The following is a 20,464-nucleotide window of genomic DNA, read 5'->3' on the forward strand; positions in this document are numbered from 1 at the left end:
AAGCGAATGCTGGTGTGACAGTTGCCACCGTAGCATTTGATTGATTGATGCCAGCAAGCATTTGCGCTCAACTGTGGGTTGTCCTGGTGCTGAAAAACACCCCCAAAGGGAGGCCAGTTTGGATTTGGCTTCACACCAATCAAATCCCATCCTAAGCTAAACGAATCGTCATTGTCAGCAAAACGTGTCTGTTTCTGGTCTGCTTGTGTTGATGTCCTGCAGTAGCTAGCTTGTTAAGCCACGGATGGAGATGTCGATATGGACTTGTGGTTTTGACTTAATTCTCTGTACAGACCAATGATTATGATGGCAATTCTGATCTACCCATAAATGCATATATTGTGCCATTGGCCCGAGATGATTAAAGTTCAATATGTAGCCTAGTAGGCTCACATTAACTAGCTAGCTAACTTAGCTGGTTCATTGTTGCCCATGCGAGGAAGATAGGCCAGCAGGCATTTTAGCTAGGTAATCTATGAAAACAAAAACTAAAAGCATACTGTATGACAGAGCCATAGACCGTTTTGACAACATCATTCAACTAGTCTACAAATAGTGAGTAAAAAAAAAAGGTTTTACTTGCACACGCACGCACGCACACACACATGATGATGTTTAAATGTTTAAGTTGAAATGGTGATGGAATAGTGGAGGCAGGGCTCCTGTTGTCTTTGTGCTGACTTGCAGTAACTCTGTGGTTATAAATCAGTAGTTTCTTTCGTAAAATGTCGAAAAACATTGACTTGCTTGACCCTGCTACAGATCATATAGCTGTTTGTTACATGCAATATTTGCTTTGTAGACTTCACCAGACAGATCTTGCTCTCCGGTTTTGTGATGGAACAAACGTATGTGTAATTTTATTAATTCCGCCACTGTGTCACTGTTGTCTTTTTGTTGTCATGGCCTTATTGTATATCACGGTGGCATATGAACGAATGTTACAACATAGGTTGTAATATGGCTTTTTAACTGGCTTGACTTCCCCAGTGATTTTACCCAAGCACCGCTACTGCTTGTCTGGTGTGTCTCTCTCCATCATATCCTATTATTCTGCTGCTGTCTCTGTGTCTTGTTTGGCGTGTCTCCAACATATCATATTCTTCTGTTGCTGTCTCTGTGACTTGTCTGGTGTCTCTCTTCATCATATCCTATTCTTCAGTTGCTGTCTCTGTGTCTTGTCTGGTGTGTCTCTCTCCATCACCTATTCTTCTGTTGCTGTCTCTGTGACTTGTCTGGTGTCTCTCTTCATCATATCCTATTCTTCAGTTGCTGTCTCTGTGTCTTGTCTGGTGTGTCTCTCTCCATCCTATCCCGTTCTTCTGTTGCCATCCCTGTGTCTTGTCTGGTGTGTCTCCCCTTAAGGTGTGTGCCCTCAGGCCTGGAGAGAGACAATGGTCATTCTGCTGCCCAAGAATAGCAGAGCACCCTTTTAATGGTTCAAACAGCCGACCAATCAGCCTGTTACCAGTGCTCATCAAACTTCTGGAAAAAAACATTTGGACCAAATACAAAGTAGTTTTAACAGAAAACTCATTAACAACAGACTTTCAGCATGGTGATAGTGAAGGGCACTCAACATGCCCTTCATGCCCCTCAACTGACACAAATGACTGATTATTGGCGGAAAGAAATTGATAGTAAGAAGATTGTGGGAGCTGTGTTGTTAGACTGTTTTGTTAGACAGTGCAGCCTTTGATATCATTGATCATAACCTATTGCTGCTAAAAACATAGGTGTTATGTATTTGCATCCTCTGCCTTATCATGGATTGAGAGTTACCTATCTAAAAGAACACAGAACGTTTTCTTGAATGGAAGTCTCTAATGAAAATTCGGTTGAGTGTGGTGTACCGCAGGGCAGCCGGATTGGGCCGTTATTGTTTTCTGTTTTTACAAATGACCTTCCACTAACCTTGAATAAAGCCTGTATGTCTATGTACGCTGATGGCTCAACAGTATACACGTCGGCTACGACAGTAAAATAAAAAACATAGCGCTCCAGTCAGTTTGGGAATGGGTAACTAGCAATAGGCTGATGCTAAATATCTGTAAAACTAGAAGCATAGTTTTGGGACAAATCACTCGCTCAACGCTAAACCTCATTTAGATCTATTATTTAATAATGTGGCGATTTAGCAAGTTGAAGAGACTAAACTGCAAGCTGTCACCCTAGATAGCAAGCTGTCATGGTCAGAATATATAGCAATTGCTAAAATGGGAAGAGGTCTGTCCATGATAAGGCGTTGCTCTGCTTTCTTGACAGCTCAGTCGACTAGACAGGTCCTACAGGCCCTAGTTTTATCGCACCTGGACTACTGGCCAGTTGTGTGGTCATGTGCGGCAGAGGGACATTGGTAAATTGCAGTTGGTCCAGAACAGACCAGCACGTATTGCACCTAGATGTACACGGAGGGCAAATGTCAGTAACATGCATGTCACTCTCTCCTGGCTCAAAGTTGAGGAGAGATTGACTGCATCACTATTGGTGTTTGTGCAAGGTGTTGATGTGTTGAAGATACCAAACTGTCTGTTCTAGCAGTTGGCACACAGTTCAGACACTCATCGATACAACACAAGATAGGTCTCTTCACAGTCCCCATGTCCAGAACAGAGGCACACAGTATTTAATAGAGCCAAGACTACATGGAACTCTCTGGAACTCTCTGGCACCCCAGGTAACTAAAGCTAGCAATAAAACCATATTCAAAAAACAAAAAAAATAACATCTTAAGGCTCAACGGGGACTGTGAAGACACACAGATATTTTTATATATTTTGTGTTGTAATTTGCACTGTATTATGTAGGTGGGTGGCGCCTTGCACGAGCCTTGACTTGTGCGAGCCAGAAGGGCTCATAGGGCAGGAGCGTGAGGCAGAGGCAGGAGATTATGTAGTGTTATGTATATTATGTATGTTATGTATATTATATTATGTATATTATGTATTTATTTGTTATGTTTTGCTTCCTGTTTGGACCCCAGGAAGAATAGCCACTGCCTTGGCAGTAGCTAATTGGAGATCCCAATAAATAGTAAATACAAAAAATATGTGATCAAGTGATTTTATGTGAAGTTAATGTGATAACATGTGACATGTGAAAACATGAAAATATGTGATATCAATGTGATATGGGGATGCAACATTTCAACATGTGATACCATGAAACTACACGTGACAACATTTGACCAGGTATCAAACGAGAATTTGTATTTTCTTAACTGGAAACCATTTGTCAGTAAGTTATTGTAAAATTCCCAATAATTTACAGGACACTGGCTGCCACTAGCAATACATGCCAGTAACCTACAGTGCCTTCACTGACTCTTCTGTTGACAAACATTACTTGCTAATTGGCAGCATACTGTAGCAGCGGTGGCCTATCAGAATATTGCAGGTGTGGTTTATTGTAGGTGTGGCTTTTAGCTAGCTCTTTTGGTCTTCCATGAGAGGGAATATCATCCCAGTTCATATGGTCTGTTGTATTCTGTTTATAAACACTAAGCTTGCACACTGCCAGTTTTCTAGCCTTATTAAAACTTACCAAAAGTACATGTGATAGCAAATAGCCATATATAAAATGTAAGTTATAGCTTGTCACCATGTTGTTGTAATACTCACAAAGTTACCACACCATCAGGTTAGTGAGTGACAGGTGAGATACAGTGAGTTACTGTGAAATTTACAATAACTGACTTGCAGCAAGTTTTTCCAAATTAAAAATGAATTTTCTATGAACCAGCTGCCATTAAGCAAAAGGGTTTTCTAATGATCAATTAGCCTTTAAAAATGATAAACTTGGATTAGCTAATACAACGTGCCATTGGAACAAAGGAGTGATGGTTGCTGATAATGAGCCTCTGTACGCCTATGTAGATATTCCATAAAAAATCTGCCGTTTACAGCTACAATAGTCATTTACAACATTAACAATGTCTACACTGTATTTCTGATCAATTTCATGTTATTTTAATGGACAAAAAATGTGCTTTTCTTTCAAAAACAAGGACATTTCTAAGTGACCCCCAACTTTTGAACGGTAGTGTGGGTGTGTATATACTGTATATATATGGATGGTGTGCATATATATATATGAAACTATGAAATAACACATATGGAATCATGTAGTCAAATAAAATCTAATCAAATTGTATTGGTCACATACACATGGTTAGCAGATGTTATTGTGAGTGTAGAGAAATGCTTGTGCTTCTAGTTCTGACAGTGCAGCAATATCTAACAAGTAATATCTACAAATTCCAGAACAGATACCTAATACACACACATCTTAGTAAAGGAATGGAATACGAATATACACTGCTCAAAAAAATAAAGGGAACACTTAAACAACACAATGTAACTCCAAGTCAATCACACTTCTGTGAAATCAAACTGTCCACTTAGGAAGCAACACCGATTGACAATAAATTTCACATGCTGTTGTGCAAATGGAATAGACAAAAGGTGGAAATTATAGGCAATTAGCAAGACACCCCCAATAAAGGAGTGGTTCTGCAGGTGGTGACCACAGACCACTTCTCAGTTCCTATGCTTCCTGGCTGATGTTTTGGTCACTTTTGAATGCTGGCGGTGCTTTCACTCTAGTGGTAGCATGAGACGGAGTCTACAACCCACACAATTGGCTCAGGTAGTGCAGCTCATCCAGGATGGCACATCAATGCGAGCTGTGGCAAGAAGGTTTGCTGTGTCTGCCAGCGTAGTGTCCAGAGCATGGAGGCGCTACCAGGAGACAGGCCAGTACATCAGGAGACGTGGAGGAGGCCGTAGGAGGGCAACAACCCAGCAGCAGGACCGCTACCTCCGCCTTTGTGCAAGGAGGAGCACTGCCAGAGCCCTGCAAAATGACCTCCAGCAGGCCACAAATGTGCATATATACAAATGTGGTCACCACCTGCAGAATCACTCCTTTATTGGGGGTGTCTTGCTAATTGCCTATAATTTCCACCTTTTGTCTATTCCATTTGCACAACAGCATGTGAAATTTATTGTTAATCAGTGGTGCTTCCTAAGTGGACAGTTTGATTTCACAGAAGTGTGATTGACTTGGAGTTACATTGTGTTGTTTAAGTGTTCCCTTTATTTTTTTGAGCAGTGTATAAATATAAATATATGGATGAGCAATGACAGAGCGGCATAGGCTAAGATGCAGATAGTATAGAATACAGTATATACTGTACATATGAGATAAATAATGCAAGATATGTAAACATTATTAAAGTGGCATTATTAAAGTGACTAGTGTTCCATTTATTAAGGTGGCCAAGGATTTAAATTCTGTATGTGGGTAGCAGCCTCTCTATGCTAGTGATGGCTGTTCAACAGTCTAATGGCCTTAAGATAGAAGCTGTTTTTCAGTCTCTCGGTCTCAGCTTTGATGCACCTGTACTAACCTCGCCTTCTGGATGGTAGTGGGGTGAACAGACAGGTGGTTGTTGTCCTTGATGATCTTTCTGGCCTTCCTGTGACATCGGGTGCTGTAGGTGTCCTGGAGGGCAAGTAGTTTGCCCCCGGTGATGCGTTGTGCAGACCGCACCACCCTGTGGAGAGCCCTGCGGTTGTGGGCGGTGCAGTTGTCGTACCAGGCGGTGATACAGCCCGACAGGATGCTCTCAATTGTGCATCTGTAAAAGTTCTGTAAGGGTTTTAGGTGACAAGGCAAATTTCTTCAGCCTCCTGAGGTTGAAGAGGCGCTATTACACCTTCTCCACCACACTGTCTATGTGGGTGGACCCTTTCAGTTTGTCCGTGATGTGTATGCCGAGGAACTAAAAAATGTCCACCTTCTCCACTGCTGTCCTGTCGATGTGGATAGGGGGGTGCTCCCTCTGCTGTTTCCTGAAGACCACGATCATCTCCTTTGTTTTGTTGACGTTGAGTGAAAGGTTATTTTCCTGACATCACACTCCGAGAACCCTTGCCTCCTCCCTGTAGGCTGTCTTGTCGTTGTTGGTAATCAAGCCTACTACTGTTGTGTCGTCTACAAACTTGATGATTGAGTTGGAGGAGTGCATGACCACGCAGTCATGGGTGAACAGGGAGAACAGAAAGGGGCTGAGCACACACCCTTGTGGGGCCCCAGTGTTGAGTATCAGTGAAGTGGAGATGTTGTTTCCTACCTTCACCACCTGGGGGCGGCCCGTCAGGAAGTCCAGGACCCAATTGCACAGGGTGGGTTTGAGAAACAGGGCCTCCAGCTTAATGATGAGCTTGGAGTTACTATGGTGTTCTTACATAGGTATTCCTCTTGTTCAGATGGGATAGGACAGTTTGGTGGCAATTGCATCGTCTGTGGACCTATTGGGGTGGTAAGAAAATTGAAGTGGGTCTAGTAAACAAAAAAGTGTTAAACAAATCAAAATATATTTTATATTTGAGATTCTTCAAAGTAGCCACCCTTTGCTTTGATGACAGCTTTGCACACTCTTGCCTCTCAACCAGCTTCATGAGGTAGTCACCTGCAATGCATTTCAATTAACAGGTGTGCCTTCTTAAAAGTGCATTTGTGGAATGTATTTCATTCTTAATGAGTTTGAGCCAATCAGTTGTGTTGAGACAAGGTAGGGGTGGTATAAAGACAATAGCCGTATTTGGTAAAAGACCAAGTCCATATTACGGCAAGAATAGCTCAAATAAGCAAAGAGAAATGACAGTCCATCATTACTTTAAGATATGAAGGTTAATCAATCCGGAAAATGTCAAGAACTTTGAAAGTTTCTTCCAAGTGCAGTCGCAAAAACCATCAAGCGCTATGATGAAAATGGCTCTCATGAGGACCGCCACATGAAAGGAAGACCCAGAGTTACCTCTGCTGCAGAGGATACGTTCATTAGAGTTACCAGCCTCAGAAATTGCAACCCAAATAAATTCTTCACATATTTCAAATAACAGACACATCTCAACATCAACTGTTCAGAGGACACCTTCATGGTCGAATTGCTGCAAAGAAACCACTACTAAAGGACACCAATAATAAGAAGAGACTTGCTTGGGCCAAGAAACACGAACAATGGACATTCGACCAGTGGAAATCTGTTCTTTGGTCAGATGAGTCCAAATTTGAGATTTTTGGTTCCAGAATGCTGTGGCCAGGCCAGGCCAACCCACTGGGGAGCCAGGCCCAGCCAATTAGAATGAATTTTTCAACACAAAAGGGCTTTATCATGCTGTTTAATTAGCTTATTGATATGTCACACCTGTCAGGTGGATGAATTATCTTGGCAAAGTTTTAGAACACCTACTCATTCAAGGGTTTTTCTTTATTTAGACTATTTTCTACATTTTAGAATAATAGTGAAGACATCAAAACATTTCATAGTTTTGATGTCTTCACTATTATTCTAAAATGTAGAAAAAAGTCAAAATAAAGAAAAACCCTTGAATGAGTAGGTGTTCTAAAACTTTTGACCGGTAGTGTATATATTATTATTGTAATTATTATTTATAATTTCTTTTACCATCAAACGGTTTGGGGCTGGACCAAAAACATCAGTGGCTGAAGCTCTGGAAGCCCAGGCCTATTGACGCCACTGAGGACACCAGGGTCAATGGAGTTGATGAATTTCCTTCAGCCACAATCAGTGCACCTGGGTTTCCTTTCCTTTGGTGTATCCAGACGTAAATTATTAAATGGAGGATAAAAGCGTGAGTGGTGTGGAAACGAGACAGTCAGACACAGACAAACAGACAGATGACAGTGGCTGAGGCAGACAGGCTGGGAATCCAACCCCTCCCACCCTCACTGCCCATCCTGTCCCTCCCCCCTCCCTGACTACCCCCCCATCACCCCTCCATCCTCACTCACTTCCCCCTTCACTGCCCCTCTCCCCATCAGCTTGCCCCCTTGCCCGTGTGGTGGGCTCTCACTCCAGGCCTCCTCGGACGACCGCTTGAAGTGCAAATCTGTGTTCACAGAACTTCCAACTTATTCCTCTTGTCAGCGGAGCAGGAAATGGGAAGCCTCCCAAATGGCACCCTTTTCCCTATATAGTGCACTACTTTTGGACCATAGGAATTTGGAATAGGGTGCCATTTGGGACAGACATGGAGTGGGGGCCCCTCGCCCAGCCGCCTCACTCCTGTACCGCCCCAGTAACGGGATCATTGACAGGCCAGTGACACTGCCCAAACAGATAATGGAAACCTATTGATTTTCACTCCTTTTTTTGTATACAGGAAGCGTCGGACAGCGGTCCCCGGGTTGGCACTTCAGAATAACCAGCCAGAACAGAAAGAGAAAGAAGGACGTGATCAATGGATTTGAACTCTGGATCTCCGCTGCTGCCACAGACGATAAGGTGGGGGGAAAAAGCCAGGCCGACAGATAAGTGCCATCAGTCAATCACCCAGTTTCTCATGGTGCAGTGATAGGCTGCTTCTCAAATGACACCCTATTCCCTACACCCCTAGGGCTCCGGCTCTGGTCAGAGATAGTGCACTATATAGGTAATAGGGTCCCACTGGGCACACACTGGTTGAATCAACATTGTTTCCATGTCATTTAAATGAAATTACATTGAACCAACGTGGAATAGATGTTGAATTGACATCTGTGCTCAGTGGAGTGTCAGTTGCGACGTAGACATAGTCTACTGGTCCACCTGAAACACCTTAACACACACTATTTTTTATTTAACCGTTATTTAACTAATAGGAACTAACCTTCTTAGAGTGGCTGGGAGCTTCCCTTTAGTCTCCCCTACTGCAGTATCACACAGTAACACAGACACTCCTAATGTGCCAGTGTTTTAAAAATGACCTCCTAAGGCTCTCCTATTAAAATTAAACAACTTGTCTCGTTGCTTATACTTTCTGGAGAGACTAAAATGAACAAATAAAATACCGTGATGATTCAAGGCAAATGCTGTTGCTATTCTCTCATTTTACCACGCTAACTCGTTACTATTCACTGGTTCTGGTTAAATGCAGCTAGCCCCTCTCTCTCTACTCCATGTGGTACAGGTGAATCAGACGTTTATATACAGTTTTAATAGAGAAGTAATCTCCAGAGAGGGGTGTCTTTGATTCTCAGGCCCTAATAATAACCATGCTTTGGTCTACTACTAGCTACCACTGGACCACTACTGCAGATGGCCAATGTGGCTCCTACCATGTAACACATTTCTTTATGTCGCTCTCTCGCTCTCTCTCCAGGCTGCCAGTGAAATAATAAAAACCCCACTCCTGGTCATGGCTGGCTCAATCTCATTATAATCTCTCTTTGGTTTTTATTCATGGTGCCCTTTGGGACGGTGTCTGCCCCGTGACGTGGCTCCCAACCTCCGCAGAGAACATCTTTTGAAACAGCCAGGAGACCTAATGAAGTCACAGAGTAGCACAATTATTTCCCTGCGAAGGAGCATTAATGTACTTGAGAATCCCCTCCGGAGGAACATGATGACAATTGGTTTGTACAGCTTTGATCATCCTGTTTTAAATATGGACCAGGATAAACTGCAGGGTCGGCCCCCTGTGCCATGGGTTGGGTTTCTAGCAGACGTCGGGTGCGTGTCAAATGGCACCTTATTCCCTATATAGTGCACTACTTTTTTATTGGTGAAATTTAATAGGAACTCTATGGTCCCACCAACCAAACATACTTACAAAAGCTAAAAACAAAAGGCGAGAATGGCGGGTTATATAAAATCGTTGTATATATATTTTGTACAGCCACAATGTTATAGACCGAGTTACCAGGACTTGTACGGGGTGAGAAACGAATAATTGTAAAAAAAAAAAGTAAAAAGGCCAATTTAACTATTTCATTTCAGTATTTTATTTCAGAAAGTTCTTGATATATTTACCACAGAAAGCTGAACGAATACATGGTATATAGAGCCTGCTTTCTTTAATCATCCAAAATGAAGTATGATGTTAAACCAACCAGACATTATTACAGTACATTCACATCTCTCAGACATTCCCTAGTGTTGTCTAGATGAATAAAACATTAAACTTGTGTATTTTACTTAGCATAATACAATATCTAACTGGAAGTTTCAGCACCATGGAAATGTGATTTACGTTGTAACTTGACTTGGATTAAAAAGCTCCTAGTCTTTTTATTGGACTGTGAAATCCATTTCAGAAGGGATAGGTAAGTTATCCATAATAATATTAGAAATAGTGCTTGGCGGTGGTGAATCCTCAAAGAACAGTACAGAACAATGTGCTTCATTAACTAGGACTAATAAACGCCTTAAACCAATAATTCACCACTATCTCAGCCTTTCTTCATCTTTTGTCTTACCTCTAAATGTTATTGAAAAAAAACTAGCCTCAATCCACTGCTTCTGCATGTTTATTTGGCAAGGTTAGCAAATTGGCAAAGGTTGATAGTCAAACCAACTAACAAGCAGTGGATTGAAGCACCTCCTTCTCCATAAAACCACTTTTGAGGTAAATGTGTATATTGCATGATATTGATGAGCTACTCAGCTTACACTACAAGAATCCAGTGACACAAAGTTTAAACTTGTTGAATATTTCAGGAAATACATTATAGTATTGGTCTTATAGATAAATCACAAGAAAACATGTTTTCTTTTCTTGATTAACATAAAATGAGAACATATCACAATTCCAATTACATCAGAACAAGACAAATAGGAAATAATTAACATGACAGTTAGGGAGAAAGCAGATATTGTGTCCATTCATACAGTATGGACAGTTCTAGCAATACATATAATTTGTGATATAAAGTACCAGTCAAAAGTTTGGACACAGAAAACTCATTCTAGGGTATTTCTTTATTTTCACTATTTTCTACATTGTAGAATAATACTGAAGACATCAAAACGATGAAATAACACACATGGAATCATGTAATAACCAAAAAAGTGTTAAACAAATCAAAATATATTTTAGATTCTTCAAAGTCGCCACCCTTTACCTTGATGACAGCTTTGCACACTCTTGGCTATTATCTCAATCAGCTTCACCTGGAATACTTTTCCAACAGTCTTGAAGGAGTTCCCACATATGCTGAGCACTTGTTGGCTGCTTTTCCTTCACTCTGGGGTCCAACTCATCCCAAACCATCTCAATTAAGGGGAGGATAAGGTCATCTGATGCAGCACTCCATCACTCTCCTTCTTGGTCAAATAGCCCTTACACAACCACGCGGAGATCATCAGTTCACCTACTCTGCGTCTCACAAAGACATGACGGGTGGAACCAAAAATCTCAAATTTGGACTCATCAGTCCAAAGGACAGATTTCCACTGGTCTAATGTCCATTGCTCTTGTTTCTTGGCCCAAGCAAGTATCTTCTTATTATTGGTGTCCTTTAGTAGTGGTTTATTTGCAGCAATTGACCATGAAGGCCTGAGTCTCTGAACAGTTGATTTTGAAATGTGTCTGTTACTTGAACTCTGTGAAACATTTATTTGGGCTGCAATTTCTGAGGCTGGTAACTCTAATGAACTTATCCTCTAAAGCAGAGGTAACTCTAGGTCTTCCTTTCCTGTAGTGGTCCTCATGAGAGACAGTTTCATCATAGCGCTTGATGGTTTTTGCGACTGCAGTTGAAGAAACTTTCAAAGTTCTTGACATTTTCCAAATTGACTGACCATCATGTCTTAAAGTATTGATGGACTGTCGTTTCTCTTTACTTATTTGAGTTGTTCTTGCCATAAAATGGACTTGGTATTTTACCAAATAGGCTATCTTCTATAGGCTATCTTCTGTATACCAACCATACCTTGTCACAGCACAACTGATTGGCTTAAACACATTAAGGAAAGAAATTCCACAAATTTACTTTTAACAAGGCACCCTGTTAATTGAAATGCATTCCAGGTGACTACCTCATGAAGCTGGTTTAGAGAATGCCAAGAGTGTGCAAAGCTGTGATCAAGGCAAAGGGTGGCTATTGTGTTATTTCATAGTTTTGATGTCTTTACTATTATTCTACAATGTAGAAAATAGTCAAAAGAAAAGAATAACCCTGGAATGAGTAGGTGTCTCCAAACGTTTGACTGGTACTATTTATGATTGACCCTGTATTCTGATTATGGCTTCTATAGGCTACAGTTAAAAGTAACGGACAAAGCATTTATCATTTACACAATGCTGAGGTGTCAGTTGTCTCATTTGGTAATGGGTTCAACGTTCTGACTGACTGCTAAACAGTGCAAAGAAGGAAGCAAGAAGTCACATTTAACATGTGTACCTGTTGCAAGATGGCAAGATTACCTGTAGGTAAAACTTCACCTAAACATAGTAGAGTAGAAGCGGTTACAGACTGCAAACGTTCGGTTAGAAAAGTTGAGATACAAGGTTCTGAACTGACTACTGTTCTAACTTCAGCGATTGTTGGCATTTTTGCATCTCAAGCACAAGTCTTTGTTTCTGTACATATAAGTAACAAGATCCATCATATACAGTATAGAGACAGGTCTTATAAAATAGAGGGACGGGCTGGTATTGTGCATATTAAGAAAAACATATAGCTTTAGAATTGTTCTATCTATCTATATTTCTATGTATCTATCCATATTTACATGTAGAGGATAAAGATATAAAGTGAAAATGTGTAAACAACCCTCTAGTTCAGGACGCCACTGGAAGAAGCTCTGGAAAGGACGTGTCCGTGTGCTGCTCCAGGCTTGGGTGCTCATTGGACGAAGGGTGTGCATGGTGCAAGGGATGCTCATCATGGAGCTCAGGGTGCTCGTGGGTTTCGGGGTGCTCATTGGGCAAGGGGGGCTCCTGCTGGGGCAAGGGGTGATCATGAGGAGAGGGGTGTTCCAAGCAGGAGTGCTCATGGTGCGTCTGGGGCTCATGAGCCGTGGGAGGCTCATTGGATGTTGGGTGCTCCCGAGAGGGGTGCTGCTGGGGGGGCAAGGAGGGCATCTCTTTGTGTAGTCGCAGGACCTCCACCATGCCAGCTCCTGTGCGAGGGACACTGGTATGCATGAGGTGCCTCTGTAAGTGCCTGAGCCAATCCTCCTGGATAGACAGAGGACCCTGGAAGACGAGGTCACAGAATCTGCATAGGAGAGAGAGTTAAGTTAGGCTAGGTTATGTTAGCCTAGGTTAGGTTAGCATACATATGGATACTATTTAGCATCTGAAGTGGCAATAATTTTCCTGTACAGGTGAACAATATATTTTAGAACCGAAGCATGACCATTTCACAATATTAAAGGGGCACTCCGTAATGTCTTTGTGCCTTGTGGCCACAGGGTGGAATGCACAACAAATCAATACGCACACAAAAACAGGGAGGGGACAGAGAAGCTTGTTGTGGTCCTACATACCTGCAGGTGAGTCTATACATCTCCTCAACAGCACATGGGAGAGCTGAGAACAGGGTGTTCTTTGGTCCAGCCCTCAACCTAGGCTTCTTCAGTATACAGGAATAGGCTGAAAGACACAAATCATCTCATTACAGACCAAGTCAGTACAGACCAACTTACTATAGACAACTCCATGCAACTTAGCAGACTGACTGACACCAGGAATGAGAGAGTCACAGGCTGTGTCCCAATGGGGGCCCTGGTCAAAAGTAGTGCACTATACAGTACTGTACATTCGGAAAGTATTCAGAACCCTTGGACTTTTTCCGCATTTTGTTACGTTATAGCCTTGTTTAATTTTTTTACATTTTTTTATCATCCTCATAAATCTATACACAATACCCCATACATTTTTGCAAATGTATGCAAAAATTAAAAACAGAAATATCTTATTTACATAAGTATTCAGACCCTTTGCTATGAGACTCGAAATAGAGCTCAGGTGCATCCTGTTTCCATTGATCATCCTTGAGATATTTCTACAACCTGATTGGAGTCCACTTGTGGTAAATTCAATTGATTGGAGATGATTTGGAAAGGCACACACCTGTCTATATAAGGTCCCACTGTTGACAATGCATGTCAGAGCAAAAACCAAGCCATGAGGTCGAAGGAATTGTTCGTATAGATCAGAGACAGGATTATGTTGAGGCACAGATCTGGGAAAGGGTACCAAAACATTTCTGCATCATTGAAGGTCCCCAAGAACACAGTGGCCTCCATCATTATTCAATGGAAGAAGTTTAGAACCACCAAGACTCTTCCTGGAGCTTTCCGCCCGGCCAAACTAAGCAATCGGGGGAGAAGGGCCTTGGTCAGGGAGGTGACCGAGAACCCGATGGTCACTCTGACAGAGGTCCAGAGTTCCTCTGTGGAGATGGGAGAACCTTCCGAAAGGACAACCATCTCTGCAGCACTCCACCAATCAGACCTTTATGGTAGAGTGGTCAGATGGAAGCCACTCCTCAGTAAAAGCCACATGACAGCCCGCTTAGAGTTTGCCAAAAGGCACTTAAAGGACTTTCAAACCATGAGAAACAAGATTCTCTGGTCTGATGAAACCAAGATTGAACGCTTTGGCCTGAATGCCAAGTGTCACGTCTGGAGGAAACCTGGCACCATCCCTACTATTGAAGCATGGAGGTGGCAGCATCATGCTGTGGGGATGTTTTTCAGCTGCAGGGACTGGGAGAGTAATAAGGATCGAGGGAAAGATGAACGGAGCAAAGTACAGAGAGATCCTTGATGAAAACCTGCTACAGAGCACTCAGGACCTCAGACTGGGGCGAAGGTTCACCTTCCAACAGGAGAACGACCCTAAGCACACAGCCAAGACAACACAGATCTGGCTTTCGGGACAAGTCTCTGAATGGCCTTGAGTGGCCTAGCCAGAGCCCGGACTTGAATCCGATCGAACATTTCTGGACAGACCTGAAAATAGCTGTGCAGCGACGCTCCCCATCCAACCTGACAGAGCTTGAGAGGATCTGCAGAGAAGAATGGGAGAAACTCCCCAAACACAGGTGTGCCAAGCTTGTAGCATCATACCCAAGAAGACTTGAGGCTGTAATCGCTGCCAAAGGTGCTTCAACAAAGTACTGAGTAAAGGGTCTTAATACTTATGTAAATGTGACATTTCTAAAAACCTGTTTTTGGTTTGTCATCAACGGGTATTGTGTGTAAATTGATGAGGGGGGAAAATGTCATCCATTTTGGAATAAGGCTGTAATGTAACAAAATGTGGAAAAAGTAAAGGGATCTGAATATTTTCCGAATGCACTATATAGGGAATAGGGCACCATTTTGGATGCAATGTTCTGTACATGTTCAATAGGGTACATTCAACACTGTCATTTCAGAAAGGTGCCTTTATGTTCTTGACTTTTGTGACCAGGCTTAGTGAACTTACTTGTTCCTTCTAACAAGGCAACCCTCTTCCTGCGTGCGTAAGCGCGAAGATGATTGGACAGGCTAACAGCACTGGGAAATGTTGTGTTACAGTGAATGCAAATCTTCTTATTAGATGCATTTCTCTCTGTAAAGTGAGAGAGACATTGAAAGAGAGAAAAATCAAAAGAAAGCAAAGCACACAGAAGTTGAGTTCAAAACTTTAAACATGTTCCAGAAGCTCATTGACAACACTTTTCTTGCAAGGAGAACGTGTTTGAACAAGTGTCAAGATTGTAGCATCTAATCAAAATGCCTCCGGATAACCATGCTCTGTTTGTTTTTAACTTCATTAACAGTTGCCTTCCATTAGAGAACCTTTGTTTGGATGCTGCCCACTTTTTCAAATAGTTCAACTTCTACACGCATTACATCTAAATTAATTGCTGCTTGGGTTTCAGGGTCTTTGATAAGCGTCTTTGAGAAATCAAATCTGGAGGTGAGTTGAGGTGACTTTAGGGGAGGAATCTGAAGAAATATAAGAAATATGACTACAGAGCACATAGATGAACATGAAGTAAAACTGCTATTCCCTGTGTGCCATCACCTCTCCCTCCATCTGTTTTCATATTTTAAAGATCTGTTTTGCACTTAGCAGTTGGAGACGTGTTGTTGAGAGTAATGTTTATCACAATCTAAGGACTCCAGGGTGCCTATTTTCACCTGTAGCAGAAGATTCACGCAGGGTTTGGAACAATTTGGGGCTTTAAAATGTTATTTCGGCTATGACAAGAAATTCGTACTGTGCTGATTGTGTCAATATTGCACATTAATTACAATGGTTTGGCATGGCACTGCAGGCTACATCTAGAGCATGTTAAATCGTAAAAGCGTTAGATTATGAAAGGTCTCTTCGAACACCTGTTAAAACAGATTTGATTGGGTAACAAGCCCACACCGAGTTTCTATGCAGGCTGTCCTGAAGCTACTGGCAGTTGTGTGAAAACAATAGCGACAGCTTCCCATTCATTTCACACCTAATAGGTGAAAAAACATCTGCTACAGAGGTGTTTTTTAACCATGACAAGCTACTAAAGGTTATTTAAATTACCAGCAAAAATGTGTGTTAAATCTCCATTTAACATAACACTGATTACAGCAATATGGTGTAGAAGCCATTGTTAGAAGGTTAAAACTAAATGCGTGACTCGGTCTATTCTACCTTTAAGGTTTCAGCTTTCAGCTATAATGTAAAAAGTAACTTTGACATTCAACACTGTCAGCCACAAAACGGGCAATCACTAGAATTCTGACAGACCAAAAAAAATTGCTATCTGATTTAAAATCTTTATTAATCATTCTGCAAAATGGACGGGAACTCTTATTTGGACAGACATTAAACAAAGGTGTGTAAACACAGCTGATGTGCTTCCAGAGCCACATCAAAAGAACGTGACAGTTGTTTTATTTCAATTTCAAAGCCCCTTTGGTGACATTCATTATTTTTGTGTGCGTTACAATAATTAAATTGACTGTGAACTTTTCTTTTTTTCTTGTTTCTTTTTTAAAATCCAAGTCCGTTTGATTGACATGTTGTGATTTAACATGGGCTCCTGTAAGTAATGAAAAGCTGTAGAGTTAGTAAAACATACAAAAACAGCTGTGGAACAAGACAAGTTTGTGTTTCATTAAAGCAAGCTAATACTGTAATTGGTGTGCACAAGTCACATATTATCTTAATCTGTATCATTGCACTCTATAAAACTATTACGAAGAACACCTAAAAGAATCATACTTATCTGCAAAGGACTAAACTGATTAATCTTATGAATGAAGATAGAACACTGTGAAAAGAACAGACCGCCGACACAGTTTAGCTAATAAAGCTGTGTCTGTCACTTCTATCCATCATCTATCTGTCTTAACTGGATTTTTTGTCTTATTTGATTCTAGTTGAAACAGACTGATCATATGTCATATATGTTTTGCCATCACAAAGAGTGGCCTTGTTGCACTACAATAATAATTACCATCAAATAAAATATACTTGGCAGACAAAGTAACTGCAGTTTGTAACTCTATAGTTTTTAACTCCGTTACTTGTCAGAAAACAAAAAAATTGCACATTTTGGTTAACTGGGTTGTTTAAAACACTGTTGAGTCTCATCACAATAAAATAATGTAAAAAGTCCTTTTCAACTTTACCATGATGTCACCAATTTTGAAATTGTACAATCTCAATGTCTTTTTCAGTTCTGAAAGTGCTCTAAAATGCTGATATTCTGATGTGTATAGAAATTATTTGTGAGGCTTCTTACCATGGGCCCAGTGTGTTTCCAGGTTGCTGGCCTGTTGGTTCTGTCTTCCCTCAACCCTCTCTTTGGTCACAGTAAAGTGGTTCTTATCTGCATCATCCTTGTCTAACTTCCTCTTCCTCAAAAGCTCGCCTAAAGTGCTCCGGGAAGGTTCAATGACACCTCGTATCTGTAATAATAATAATACATAATACATTTTACTTGCATCTTTCAAGATACCAAAAGACACTTACAGAGTAAAATAAAATAAAGATATTGAACATAAGCAAATCAAATCGTATTTGTCACATGCGCCAAATACAACTGGTGTAGACTTTACCGTGAAATGCTTCCTTATGAGCCCTTCCTAACGATAAAGAGTAATATATTACTATATATAACCTAAGTGTATGTAAACTTCCGACTTCAACTGTATGTATAAAAATATATATATATATATATATATATACATACAGTTGAAGTCGGAAGTTTACATACACTTAGGTTGGAGTCATTAAAACTCGTTTTTCAAACACTGATTATTAGAAAACCCTTTTGCAATTATGTTAGCAAAAGCAATTATGTTAGCATAATTGCAAAAGGGTTTTCTAATGATCAATTAGCCTTTTAAAATGATAAACTTGGATTAGCTAACACAATGTGCCATTGGAACACAGGAGTGATGGTTGCTGATAATTGGCCTCTGTGCAGCTATGTAAATATTCCATTAAAAATCTGCCATTTCCAGCTTCAATATCATTTCGAACATTAACAATGTCTACACTGTATTTCTGATCAATTTGATGTTATTTTAATGGACAAAAAATTAGCTTTTCTTTAAAAAACAAGGATATTTCTAAATGACCCCAAACTTTTGAATGGTAGCATATATAAGTAAAAGTTAATCACACAAAATAGCATGGTACCAATACAGCACAACAACAGTACCTCTATACTCTTCCTCTCAGGAAAGAAATCCTCTCTCTCAACTCCCTCCTGCCTGGGTGTATTTGCACTGGGATCCCATGGAGTGGGAGTGCCATTCTGGCCCAGCTGGCAGCCATGTTGGATCTTCACTGGGATCCCCATCGGTGTTAGGAAAAGCCCGTCGCTGCCAATGAACTTCTGGGAGATGATTGGTCGAGAGATGAACTGCTTCCTGTTCAGGTTTCAAATAAAACACAACAATGATATAGCCAGAGAGATACATGAAAAAGTACAATAAAATAAAAGTCGCCAAAATGAAAAATAAATAAAAATGAAGACAAATTCAAAAAAATAAATCATATCTACAGTACCAGTCAAAAGTTTGAACACACTTACTCATTCAAGGGTTTTTATTTATTGCTACAATTTTCCACGTTGTAGAATAATAGTTAAGACATCAAAACAATTAAATAACACATATGGAATCATGTAGTAAGCAAAAAAGTGTTAAACAAAACAAAATATTTTTTAGATTTAATCTTCTTCAAAGTCGCCATCTTTTGCCTTGACGACAGCTTTGCACACTCTTGGCATTCTCTCAACCAGCTTCACCTGGAATGCTTTTTCAACAATCTTGAAGGAGTTCCCGCATTTTCTGAGCACTTGTTGGCTGCTTTTCCTTCACTCTGCGGTCCAACTCATCCCAAACCATCTCAATTGGAATGAAGTCGGGTGATTATGGAGGCCAGGTCATCTGGTGCAGCACTCCATCACTCTCCTTCTTGGTCTAATAGCCCTTACAAAGCCTGGTGGTGTTGGGTCATTGTCTTGTTGAAAAACAAATGATAGTCCCACTAAGCGCAAACCAGCTGTGGTAGTCATGCTGGTTAAGTGTGCCTTGAATTCTAAATAAATCACAGACAGTGTTACCAGCAAAGCACCCCCACACCTCCTCCTCCATGCTTCGCGGTGGGAACCACACATGCAGAGATCATCAGTTCACCTACTCCGCGTCTCAAAAAGACACAGCAGTTGGAACAAAAAAATCTCAAATTTGGACTCATCAGGCCAAAGGACAGATATCCACCGGTCTAATGTCCATTGCTCGTGTTTCTTGGCCCAAGCAAGTCTCTTCTTCTTATTGGTGTCCTTTAGTAGTTGTTTCTTTGCAGCAATTCGACCATGAAGGCCTGATTCACGCAGTCTCCTCTGAACAGTTGATGTTGAGATGTGTCTGTTACTTGAACTCTGTGAAACATTTACTTGGGCTGCAATTTCTGACGCTGGTAACTCTAATGAACGTATCCTCTGCAGCAGAGGTAACTCCGTGTCTTCTTTTACTGTGGCGGTCCTCATGAGAGCCAGTTTCATCATAGTGCTTGATGGTTTTTGCGACTGAACTTGAAGAAACGTTCAAAGATCTAGAAATGTTCCACATTGACCGACTTTCATGTCTTAAAGTAATGATGGACTGTTGTTTATCTTTGTTTATTTGAGCTGTTTATTCCATCATATGGACTTGGTCTTTTACCAAATAGGGCTATCGTCTGTATACCAAACATACCTTGTCACAACACAACTGATTGGCTCAAACGCATTAAGAATGAAATAAATTCCTCTAATTACATTTTAATTTCATGAAGCTGGTTGAGAGAATGCCAAGAGTGTATAAAGCTGTCATCAAGGCAAAGGGTGGCTACTTTGAAGAATCTCACATCTATTTTGATCTCTTTAATACTTTTTTGGTTACTACATGATTCCATGTGTTATTTCATAAATTTGATGTCTTCACTATTATTCTACAATGTAGAAAATAGTAAAAATCAAGAAAAACCCTTGAATGAGTAGGTGTGTCCAAACTTTTGACTCCAAACTTTTCACTCATTACCTGTATTAACTAATTGTGGGAAGCTTGAGGAAGGCTACCCGAAACATTTGACCGAAGTTAAACAATTTAAAGGCAATGCTACCAGATACAAATTGAGTGTATGTAAACCCCTGACCCACTGGGAATGTGATGAAATAAATAAAAGCT

At 40.8% G+C, this 20,464-nt stretch overlaps 1 protein-coding gene across 2 annotated transcripts in view; it reads right to left on the reverse strand.

The window, feature by feature from the left end:
* Positions 1–9,768: 9,768 nt before the first annotated feature.
* The window catches only part of LOC139578623 (zinc finger protein 644-like), a 46,271-nt gene continuing 35,575 nt past the window's right edge, over positions 9,769–20,464 (reverse strand). For both annotated transcript variants that reach the window (XM_071406469.1, XM_071406470.1), the window contains exons 5-9: positions 18,451–18,661; positions 17,527–17,692; positions 15,231–15,356; positions 13,283–13,388; positions 9,769–13,011 (exon numbers count right to left, since the gene is read on the reverse strand). In XM_071406469.1, the coding sequence (XP_071262570.1) occupies positions 12,573–13,011; positions 13,283–13,388; positions 15,231–15,356; positions 17,527–17,692; positions 18,451–18,661 (1,048 nt within the window). In that variant the 3' untranslated portion in view covers positions 9,769–12,572. The remainder of the gene's footprint in view (positions 13,012–13,282; positions 13,389–15,230; positions 15,357–17,526; positions 17,693–18,450; positions 18,662–20,464) is intronic.

The sequence above is a fragment of the Salvelinus alpinus genome, chromosome 6 (assembly GCF_045679555.1).
Source record: "Salvelinus alpinus chromosome 6, SLU_Salpinus.1, whole genome shotgun sequence".
In the NCBI taxonomy this organism is placed as follows: domain Eukaryota; kingdom Metazoa; phylum Chordata; class Actinopteri; order Salmoniformes; family Salmonidae; genus Salvelinus; species Salvelinus alpinus.